This window comes from Triticum urartu, chromosome 3, assembly GCF_003073215.2.
Source record: "Triticum urartu cultivar G1812 chromosome 3, Tu2.1, whole genome shotgun sequence".
Taxonomy (NCBI): domain Eukaryota; kingdom Viridiplantae; phylum Streptophyta; class Magnoliopsida; order Poales; family Poaceae; genus Triticum; species Triticum urartu.
Window position 1 is genome coordinate 464,130,974 of NC_053024.1, and position 11,716 is coordinate 464,142,689.

Consider the following 11,716-nt stretch of genomic DNA (forward strand, 5'->3'; position numbering starts at 1 on the left):
TAAAACTTTTTGGGCACTCTTCCATACCCAAATCATCGCCACATGATAATATTCAACTCCATTTTCCTGGTAAATCTTTCTCAGGAAATTTCCAAAGTTTCTACCTCGAGAGAAGCTTTGTGAAGTAAGTACTAGCTAGGCTTACCCAAATGATCTGAAAATTTACAAGCGCATGACCTACACCAAATTTGAGCTCATTTCATTCATCCATTTTCTCTTGCTAATTTTTCCAAGTTTCTGTCCAGAGAGGAGCATTGTGAAGGAAGTACCACTTTGGCATGTCCAAATGGTATCAATTTTCTACAGTGCTTTCCTATGCCCAAATAATCATCCTCCACCAAATTTCAGCTCAATCCATTCATTATTTTGAGTCGAGCTTCAACATTCATAGTTTTGTCCAGTGTGGTACTTTGCAAACCAAGTACCACCTAGGATCCTCCTTTTGAGATGAATTTTTTTGAAGACATTCCTCTTAGTAGACGATCATCCTCAACCAAAACTCACGCCCATTGGCCACGTGCATTTCCCGTACCGCTAATCAAACACTTGGCTGCTAATTCATCTTTGAGCATAGGTCGGTCTCCTTGTGAGATTCTTCTGTTATAATTTTCTTCCTAGAACCTACCTGGGGAGTGCCCAACCTACTACACATGCCTAGGCCTCCCATAACGCATGTCAACACCAAGGTCACGCGGTGACCACGCGACGGGCATGCGAATTTACGCGCTTTGGAGGGCCCTGGGCCACCATCCAAAACTTGACGTATCGCCACCAAATCATGCATTTATGCTTAAATAGATACTTATGTAACTAGAATTGATTTTTGGGAAAAATAAAGAGTAAACAATAAGGTAGCTGCAGTTCAAATTTGACTCGCTTCCTACTGAATTAGCGAAAATTTATCTTTTTCACCAGAGGTGGATCAAAACTTTTGAAACCCAACCATTTTATAAATTATGCATTAAATATGGCCTAGTATTTTATAAAATTGATTAGGTCCACTTTTGCAACAAATATATGGTAGGTCCTTCACAAAAAAAACTCATTTCAGGCACTCAAAAAATGGAAAATGAATTTTCCATACAAAGAAAATGGAAACTCCCTTAGGAAACATTGTTTGGAATCCCAAGATGCACCCTAGTGCACAATATGAGATCATTTGAACAAACTATGCCATGAATGTGGCCATAAGATTGATCGTTTGGCTTGAAAGCCATGAATCTTCACGCATGATAGCTCATTTCTGAGAACATTTTTTTAAATAATTTTCGTATTACAAGTTTATTATTTTTACTGGTAACTTGGTCACATATAATGACACAATGCGAAGGTTTTCCAATTTTTTCAATTTTTTACGCCCGTTTCAAAATGCGGTCAAAACGGCGGGCTTGACTGTTCCTAGCTAGTGGTTGAGCTTGGAAAACTTTTGATGTTTCTCTGATTAAATAGATACTTATGTATCTAGAAATGATTTTTGGAAAAAATAAAGAGCAAACTATGAGGCAGCTGCAGTTCAAATTTGACCCGCTTCCTACTAATCGATAGAAATTTGTCTTTTTCACAAGAGGTGGATCAAAACTTTTGACACCCAACCATTTGGTCAATTTTGCATTAAATACGTCCTGGTATTTTAGAAAATTGATTTGGTATAATTTTGCAACAAATATTTGGCAGGTCCTTCACAAAAAGCTCATTTTGGGCACTCAAAAAATGGAAAATGATTTTTTCGTGCAAAGAAAATGATAACTTCCTTAGGCAACATTGTTTGTCATTCCAAGATGCACCCTTGTGCACAATATGAGATCATTTGAACAAACTATGCCATGAATGTGGCCATAAGATTGATCATTTGGCTTGAAAGCCATGAATCTTCACGCATGATAGCTCATGTCTGAGAACACTTTTTAAAAATAATTTTCGTATTACAAGTTTATTATTTTTCCTAGTAACTTGGTCACATATAATGACACAATGCAAAGGTTTTTCTAATTTTTTTGACTTTTTTTGAATTTTTATGCCCGTTTCAAAATGCGGTCAAAACTGCGGGCTTGACCGTTCCTAGCTAGTTATTGAATCTTGGAAAACTTTTGATGTTTCTATGATTAAATAGATAGTTATGTATCTAGAAATGATTTTTGGAAAAAAAATAAAGAGCAAACTATGAGGCAGATGTAGTTCAAATTTGACCCGCTTCCTGCTGAACCGGCAGAAATTTGTCTTTTTCACAAGAGGTGGATCAAAACTTTTGACACCCAACCATTTAGTCAATTATGCATTAAATATGTCCTATTATTTTAGAAAATTGATTTGGTACAATTTTGCAACAAATATTTGGTAGGTCCTTCACAAAAAAGCATATTTTGGGCACTCAAAAAATGGAAAATGATCTTTTCGTGCAAAGAAAATGATAATTTCCTTAGGCAACATTGTTTGGAATTCCAAGATGCACCCTTATGCATCATTGTTTGGAATTGCAACATTGTTTGATTTCTTTATTTCTTTATGCCAATTTCAAAACGTGGTTAAAACCATGGGCATAACCGTTCGTAGCTGCGGGTGGAATCTTACAAAACTCATAGTGTTTTGTGATGAAATATATACATGTGTACCTAAAAATGATTTTTGGAAAAAACAATGAGCAAACTATGAAGTTGTTGTACTTCAAATTTACCGGGTTCCTCCTGATTTGGTATAAGTTGGTTAAAATCTATAAAATATGGTATAACTTGAGTGAAAATTTTAGTGGTTCCATTTTGCAAAATATCGTTGGTAGTTGCTTCATAAACCCTTTTGTTTTTAGCGCTTAGAGACTATATTTTAAATTACACTCGTAGTCTCCAACCAATCAGGACGTCTCTCCCGAATCACCCTACCGTGGGCGATCTGAACCATCCGATCGTCCCGGATCCAACGGCAGACTTGACCCCCTCACCATCTCACCCAACTAGCTAGCCCTAACACAACCTGCACCACTCGTCCTCTCGTCCCCCTCTCTCCTACGCACCCACAACCGCCGCCCTCTCCCTCCCTCAGATCTCGATCTGCCGCCGCCCCCAAACCCACCCCCCCCGTCGACGACCCTCACCGTAGACGTGGTGCTGTGGCGCCGAGGCCGGGCCGACCTGACCGCCCTACTCCTAGCGACCGCCGTCGCTTCCTGGATCCTATTCCACGGCGCCTCCGGATACACGGCCGTGTCGCTGGCCGCCGACGTGCTCCTCCTCCTGGTCGTGTTGTACGCGTGGTCCAGGGCCGCGCGCCTCCTTGGCCACCCCGCGCCTTGATGGCCCTCATCGTCATCACCTCGCTCCAGATCCACCACCACCACCTCAAGGCAAGGAAGGCCCCCTCACCACCTTCCCTTTCCATTTTAGCTCCCCTGCCCTAAACGAAGGACTGACTGACACTGGAGCCCCGCTCTCTGTTCCTCCGTCAGGTGGATCTCGGTAGGTCCGACTATGCCACGGCCACAGCCACGCAGCAGCAGCGGGAGGGGGGACGGCGACAATGGGAAGGCGGCGGCCCGCTGGAACTGGAACCGGAGGACCGGCGCCGAGGGCCTGCCGCGCGGGATCGTCCAAACCAGCTCCGACATGTTCCTTCGCCTGCTTTGGGACCCCGCCACCAAGCATGCCATCCCCAAGGTCCGCTCCCCCTCCTCCGGCGCCCCCCTAACTGTCACTGTCACCGTTACTCTTCCACATCTTGCTCTGCCACCATTTGTACCTTCGCTATGTAAGGAATGAGTGAATACTGATGAGCTACATTCAGTCAGTTTTGAGAAAATCTAGTCTAATGAGCTTGATTTCTCAAAAATCTAGTTTTGACAATCTCATCTGTATTAATTGCTCTATAAGTTTAGTTTGAGCAAGATTCAATGTAAATCTTGTCAACTAACAGTGTAAATCTTTTCAACTAAAAATAAGCACTATGAATTCCCAGCAAAGTTCCATTGCATTTCAGTTAAGTCCATCAGAAGAGAATCTAGTTCAGAGATGAAAACTAAGAGAGAGTTGTGGTATACTGCTATGTAAATTTTGTATCTAAGCCACTCCTATGCTTGTTTTAGTGAACTAATTTCATTTACATTTGATTTCTTAGGAGAAGTACCATAAGGTGGTTAAGGAAAATTAGAATCTAGAGAAGCATGTGTTCTCTTTGAAGGTATACCACAGTATGTTGAAGAAAAATATGTTAGCTGAACTGCTGAAGTAAAATTAGTTTCAGGTGAACATTTCACCGTGGCTTTAGGTTCAGGTTCTCCTTAAGTCAGCCTTCTAACTGAGATTGGAAACACAAAGGATGACCTGAAGCTTCCCACTTATGATGTCCTTCTTTCCTAGGTTTGTGCTCTAGCTGTTAAAAGCGTGCTCTAGCATATCTTGTAACACTTTAAACAAGCAGAAGCCTGTAATTAGTGTTGTCCCTGAACATCTAATTTTTTTAACACACTTCAGCACAATCAGCACTATCATAGCAACACACACACTTTTACTCCTAATTAATTTGAACTTGACACAATATCAAGGACTTGGAGTACATTATTAATGTGGATTCAGTTTACTGAAAATTAGGTTAAATTCAGCACTAAAGTTTTGTTCCTTTGCTGCTTTGGTTCCTCTACAACACTAGGGTATAGGTTTGGCTGCCCTATAACACTAGCTTACATAGCTCTACGAGTGTCGAAAATATGTTCCTCTACCTCTAGTTTTGCTCTGCTTCCATTTCATCTCATCTCATTTAGTTGCTTGTTTCTGAATTTTTTCTACTATGATTATGAATGTGCAGATGTAACACTTCAACTAAAGAGACCAAGGCACAAGTTCCTGATCCACTACTGCTGACCCACACTATTTAAAAGCCACTTAAACTAATTAAAGAACTTAATGATCCACTGCAAAGGATCTATCTATGTTGCAGATTTTACACTAGGACGACGCAGATTTAACTTGCAGATTGCACAACCAGTCCAATTTAATTTCTGGATTTGTATGGCTACCTGATCCACTAGGAGTAATTGAATTTCACTATTGGATTAATACTGCTAGAGTAATTGAATTTCACTTCTGGATTTGTACAGGAGTACCAGTACAGGAGTAATAGACCTGTTCGGGTGCTACTTTCCACATCAAAATAGACCTGTAATTCTGTTTGTCTTGGTAAAAAGCAATTCCACATCAAAATTTGGGATGTGTTACTCCCTGCTCCTGTATTCTATTAGCACCAAGTCTGCCTTGCCTGTGTATTATATACTTTATTTTTCTTGCTAGAGTACTAGAAGAGTAGTGCTATCTTGCTGCTGGTGACACTCCAAGATAATGCACTATTTTATCTTCTCAGCGTTGTTGTTCTTATTTACTTGCAAGTTTTTACTATGCAAGGTTCAGTCATGCCATCTTTTGCTTGTACTGCATGTTAATGTCATCAAAATGCTCACACCAAGTTTGTGAACTGTGGCCAGGTACCAGAGGCTGACCAGGTACTCCATCGACATCTCTAGCTCCCACATGTCGCCCTGGGCTGTAGCGCCCTCTCGTGGGCGATCGACATCCTCTTGGTGGCGCCACTCCAATTAGTATAGTGCTGCTATAGTGTCGAGACAACATGCTATTCAAAACTTTGATAATATGTCATGCACCGTATCCTAAATTCAGGATCTTAAGCATTGCTGCAAAGGATAAGTTGTTAGCTTTCACATGTAATTCTATCATTTTCCTAAATTTATATCTCCACAATCATGTGAAAATAAATAAACACTGCTATCTATTTAAAAGTTAATTCAATTGGGCAGGGAGGAGCAATGCTTGCAGCTAGGTATCAATTTCATACTTGTCAGTAAAGCTGCTGCCACTTGTAAGGCACATGCATGTTGGGTGTCTTGCCGCAGTTGCAGCCATGCTAATCTTTTCCTATGTGAGATTAGAATTTGAGTGCCATCATTCATCTCTTGGTATCTTGTTCTCTATGATGACTGTTCATTGTTGAGTGCTATATATATATATATATATATACTTTGGTTGTCATGCAGTGCTTGTAGTTCCATATTTTGTTGATGCACCGATAGCTGTTCAGAACTGTAGTAGTGTAGTTAGTTTTTTGAATTATTTGGTGTGCATGGAACACTGATTTTTCTTTAATACACTGTCCAAGTCATGATTTTTCTCAACTGGTGCATGTATATATATTTGGGTGCTAGTCAATTAGAGAATGTATGTGATACCATGTCTGTACTATGTGCCAGTGTAGCTGTACTGATGCTTTGGGATTCATCTGTGCAGCAGAGGACAAGGGCTTCATGGACAACCAAGGCGCATGGTGCTCGCAAGCGACGAATGGAGTTTGTTCGACATAGGCACGGAGGAGGAGGAGGACGGGCACGGACGAAGGAGGACAAAACATCTCTCTTCTTCCAGGTTCTTCTCCTTACCTTCACTTCTTGTACGTGCCTGTGCTGTAGCTCACCCATGGTCTTGTTTGTCCTGCAGGTTAGTGAGCAGCATCAGGAGGAGGAGCTCAAGAACGACCACCAAGAGGCACCACCGCAACAGCAGATAGCACGTCCATCTCCACCTCCCTCTCCCTCTGCTCCCAATCCTTTTTATTAGAATATATTGAGTACATTCTGTCAACTTGTGTGTCAGTAAGAATATTATTGCTGTTCAAGTATAGTAGCTTCTGTCCAAGTGCTCTTCATCTTGTGTGTCATCTGCAAGGCAATCAAGTTAATTAGATGTTGCTCTTTTCATGTTCTGCTTCATACATACATGCATATGTGATAGCTCCCTGCCTCCCTGCCTGCTACATCTCCGCTTGCATAAATCAAAGAGAAGAAAGAAACACTCAGCTTAAAATAATTGTAATGAGCAGCACATGCCTTTCATTTTACAGGATGGTCATTGTATCATGATAACTGGATCATGTCTATGCCAAATACAAATCATTGAGCAGTGTTCCTAATGGCCTGTTACCTTGAATAATAATGTTGACATGAGCACTTTGGTTGCATGTTTGTGACTTCTTGCTTGAATCCCAAAGTTTCAGATCAACGTGGGGTTCAATGTTTGCTTTCCATTCTTATTGTCCGTCTTAGATCGTTCCCAGTTCACTGAATCAAGTTGCCTGACCTACCTATTAGGCAGGCTCACATAGCTGTATCTGCCGTGTCCTTTCCAGTTGGACATGCGCAAGCTGTGTTTTTACATAAGCTCATTTGAAAATCACATACTAGTAGCAGCAAAGTTTATTGCAATAGTTGTCTGTCAACGTTCAGTGCGAGCAGCAAAATTCAGTTATGCACAAGCACCATTTAGCAGCAGCATAGGTATATAGCATTCATTTAGCGGCAGAAAAATCCAGTTCATTTTACTCGCTGCTCTCTTTGGCATTTACAGTCTTGGACTCTCTGGCTGCTCCTCTGGCCAATGGTGAAGCGCCCGATGAGGCCAGCAGCAAGGCAATGCGGCGGGATCGTGCTCCCGTGATCGTCTGAGGCGCATGCTCTGCTGCTCAAGGTACGATTACCTGTTGATTCCATGGTCTCAATGTTTTTCTCCTACATGGTTCGGAAGGTGAATCTGCCATTTGAGAAGTCAGACTGCTGTGGATGTAGCATTAAGCCCCTGGATGTAGCTTTTTTGGCTTACAAAATGTGTGTGTGTTCTTTGAATTTGGTACAAAATCAGTGGTTTGAAGTATTCAGACATGTAATCAACTGAATTTATTGGCAAACTGATTGACAAATCTGAAGATGCTTTGTCAGTTGGTCAAGGCGCAAAGTGTGTGAGTAGGCCGCTGGTTTTCATTATCAGTAAACAGTTGGTTGCTGTGTAGGTTTTTGTTGCTGTTGTGGTAGCCCCATCGCTGTTGCGTTGAATCTCATGCCAGTGCTGGTGCGCCTGTGGCTTGATGTGCTGTGATCTTTATCTGTGTAGGTTTTGTTTGATGATATGCTTAGATTATGATCATAAGCATGGTGGTTTGATGATGCTGAGGCCGGCTGTGGAATTGAACTGTCATTCATTACATGCTCTGTTAAACCATGATATAGTTGCTGGAACTGAGCTTAATATTCATGTCTATATGTGTGTGTGTGTGTGTGGAGTAAAGTTGTGGTTTGTGCTTCTCCTTTGTAACGTGATGAAACAAAGAATGTCCTTTACTCCTTTTTTGAATGGAATGTTCATAATATATTGGCTCCAGTTTTTCGAATTCTTATCAGCTGATTCATGTAACAGGGTGTCCGTGGAAGGCCCAGTACTGACTATTGAAGGAGCTACATGTAGAAGAAGAAAACACTTGTAGACCAGTGATTCCCATACTTTAGAGCTTGTATCAACTAAGCTTGTATTACATGTAACTTTTAGAACTTGTAAAGTACTGTATATGTAATAGCTTGTAGTATGTGTCATTTGTAGAACCTGTACAAATCTGGCTATTGTTATTTGAAGTATCATGTGTGTTTTTTGCTTGCCAATTTAACTATTGGTTATTTTCTTACTGTTAAATTGAAATGTGAAGAATGTAGGCCTAATAGCTGGGACCCACTTATCAGAACTTGACAAGTGGGACCTATTTGACTAGTGGACCCATTTTATAAAAAAGAAAACTAAAACTGTTGGTACAAAAAGGCCATGGCCCATGAAATAAGAAGGCTGAATTGTTGGGCTTAGCCCATGAAGTCGACCAAAAATTGACAGGAAAAAAATATAGAAATGCTAAATTAAAGGGCTCGGCCCATGTAAAACACCTAATCAGACAGGGCTGAATCTGATCAACGACCTTTTCAATTGGTCGCAATTTTGCCATGTCGGATCCGACGTGGCCTGGGCAGAGAGCTAGCGACCAAAACAAAAGGTCATAGAATTAATGACCTTTTGTTTTGGTCGTGGAATTCCACGACCTTCTCACAGAGAAGGTCGTTAATTTCAGTTTACAACCGCCAGCTTTTGACCTTCTGTTTTTGGTCACAAAAAGGTCACAAATGAAAAACAATGACCTTTCAGTGACCAATAGTGATGGTCGCAAGTTGACATATTTCTTGTAGTTGGTAATTCCTCCACCCAACAACCCGGCGTCTGTTGAAAAGGAACCATAAGTCGGGTGATGCGTCTCCAACGTATCTATAATTTTTCATTGCTCCATGCTATTATATTATCTATTTTGGATGTCAATGGGCTTTATTTTATACTTTTATATCATTTTTGAGACTAACCTATTAACCGGAGGCCCGACCCAAATTGTTGTTTTCTTGCCTATTTTAGGGTTTCGCAGAAATGGAGTCCAAACGGAATGAAACCTTCGAGAACGTGATTTTCTCAACAAACGTGATCCAGGAGACTTGGAGTGGGCGTCAAGAAACGACCGAGGAGGCCATGAGGCAGGGGGCGCGCCCTCCACCCTCGTCGGCCCCTCGTTGCTCCACCGACCTACTTCTTCCTCCTATATATATCCACGTATCCCCCAAACATCCAGGAGCACCACGAAAACCTAATTCCACCGCCGCAACCTTCTGTACCCGAGAGATCCCATCTTGGGGCCTTTTTCGGAGCTCCGCCGAAGGGGGCATTGATCACGAAGGGCCTCTACATCAACTCCATGGCCTCTCCGGTGATGTGTGAGTAGTTTACTTCAGACCTTCGGGTCCATAGTTATTAGCTAGATGGCTTCTTCTCTCTCTTTAGATCTCAATACAAAGTTCTCCTCGATTTTCTTGGAGATCCATTCAATGTAATCTTCTTTTGCGGTGTGTTTGTCGAGATCCGATGAATTGTGGGTTTATGATCAAGTTTATCTATGAACAATATTTGAATCTCCTCTGATTTCTTTTATGTATGATTGGTTTATCTTTGCATGTCTCTTCGAATTATCAATTTGGTTTGGCCTACTAGATTGATCTTCCTTGCAATGGGAGAAGTGCTTAGCTTTGGGTTCAATCTTGCGGTGCTCGATCCCAGTGACAGAAAGGGAAACGACACGTAATGTATGGCTGCCATCGAGGATAAAAAGATGGGGTTTATATCATATTGCATGATTTTATCCCTCTACGTCATGCCATCTTACTTAAAGCATTACTCTGTTCTTATGAACTTAATACTCTAGATGCATGTTGGATAGCGGTCGATGCGTGGAGTAATAGTAGTAGATGCAGAATCGTTTCGGTCTACTTGTCACAGACGTGATGCCTATATACATGATCATACCTAGATATTCTCATAATTATGCTCAATTCTATCAATTGCTCGACAGTAATTTGTTTACCTGCCGTAATACTTATGCTCTTGAGAGAAGCCACTAGTGAAACCTATGGCCCCCGGGTCTATCTTCCATCATATTGATCTTCCAACACTTAGTTATTTGTATTGCCGTTTATTTTACTTTGCATCTTTATTTCTCTTTATCATAAAAATACCAAAAATATTATCTTATCATATCTATCTGATCTCACTCTCGTAAGTGACCGTGAAGGGATTGACAACCCCTTTATCGCGTTGGTTGCGAGGTTCTTATTTGTTTGTGTAGGTGCGTGGGACTCGAGCGTGATCTCCTACTGAATTGATACCTTGGTTCTAAAAAACTGAGGGAAATACTTACGCTACTTTACTGCATCACCCTTTCCTCTTCAAGGGAAAACCAACGCAGTGCTCAAGAGGTAGCAAGAAGGATTTCTGGCACCGTTGCCTGGGAGATTCGCGCCAAGTCAAGTCAAGATTTGACTCCCGACAACGAGCCATTTCTGGCACCGTTGCCGGGGAGTCTACGCACAAGTCAAGACATACCAAGTACCGATCACAAACTCTTATCCCTCGCATTACATTATTTGCCATTTGCCTCTCGTTTTCCTCTCCCCCACTTCACCCTTTCCGTTTTATTCGCCCTCTTTTTCTGTTCCCCTTCTCTTTTTCTATTTGCCCTTTTGTCTGTTTCTTGTTTGCTTGTGTGTTGGATTGCTCGCTTGTCACGGTGGCTCAAGATAATAATAAATTGTGTGACTTTACCAATACCAACAACAATGGTTTTCTTAGCACTCCGATTGCTCCTCTTACCGATGCTGAATCTTGTGAAATTAATGCTGCTTTGTTGAATCTTGTCATGAAAGATCAATTCGCCGGCCTTCCTAGTGAAGATGCCGCTACCCATCTAAATAGCTTTGTTGATTTCTGTGATATGCAAAATAAGAAAGATGTGGACAATGATATTCTTAAATTGAAGCTATTTCCGTTTTCGCTTAGAGATCGTGCTAAAGCTTGGTTTTCGTCTTTGCCTAAAAATAGTATTGATTCATGGAATAAGTGCAAAGATGCTTTTATCTCTAAGTATTTTCCTCCTGCTAAGATCATCTCTCTTAGAAACGATATTATGAATTTTAAGCAACTTGATCATGAACATGTTGCACAATCTTGGGAGAGGATGAAATTAATGATACATAATTGCCCTACACATGGTTTGAATCTTTGGATGGTTATACAAAACTTTATGCCGGATTGAATTTTGTTTCTAGAAATCTTTTAGATTCAGCCGCGGGAGGCACTTTTATGGAAATCACTTTAGGAGAATCCACCAAACTCCTAGATAATATTATGGTTAATTATTCTCAATGGCACACCGAAAGATCTACTAATAAAAAAGTGCATGCAATTGAAGAGATTAATGTTTTGAGTGGAAAGATGGATGAACTTACGAAATTGTTTGCTAATAAGAGTGCTCCTACTGATCCTAA

At 41.1% G+C, this 11,716-nt stretch overlaps 1 protein-coding gene across 10 annotated transcripts; it reads left to right on the forward strand.

The window, feature by feature from the left end:
• The first annotated feature begins 2,963 nt into the window (after positions 1 to 2,963).
• LOC125544354 lies at positions 2,964 to 8,473 on the forward strand. 10 transcript variants are annotated; one of them, XM_048708007.1, is made up of 7 exons: positions 2,964 to 3,334; positions 3,437 to 3,644; positions 5,462 to 5,479; positions 6,279 to 6,413; positions 6,486 to 6,558; positions 7,392 to 7,511; positions 8,219 to 8,473. In XM_048708007.1, the coding sequence occupies exons 2-6, from the start codon at positions 3,459 to 3,461 to the stop codon at positions 7,487 to 7,489; spliced, it is 510 nt and encodes a 169-aa protein (XP_048563964.1). In that variant the 5' UTR covers positions 2,964 to 3,334; positions 3,437 to 3,458; the 3' UTR covers positions 7,490 to 7,511; positions 8,219 to 8,473. The 10 variants fall into 10 exon arrangements, 7 of the variants coding, with proteins under 7 accessions (XP_048563964.1, XP_048563965.1, XP_048563968.1 ...); XM_048708008.1 differs by lacking the exon at positions 8,219 to 8,473 and adding an exon at positions 7,932 to 8,187; XM_048708011.1 differs by having other exon boundaries at positions 2,965 to 3,334; positions 6,486 to 6,554.
• The last annotated feature ends 3,243 nt before the right edge of the window (positions 8,474 to 11,716 follow it).

What these genes read in the sequence shown, in the direction of transcription:
- LOC125544354 (XM_048708007.1), top strand. Translation starts at nt 3,459, where the DNA reads ATGCCACGGCCACAGCCACGCAGCAGCAGCGGGAGGGGGGACGGCGAC. An exon ending in AAACATCTCTCTTCTTCCAG is followed by an intron (nt 6,414 to 6,485) that starts GTTCTTCTCCTT and finishes TTTGTCCTGCAG; the next exon opens with GTTAGTGAGCAGCATCAGGA. An exon ending in ACCGCAACAGCAGATAGCAC is followed by an intron (nt 6,559 to 7,391) that starts GTCCATCTCCAC and finishes TGGCATTTACAG; the next exon opens with TCTTGGACTCTCTGGCTGCT.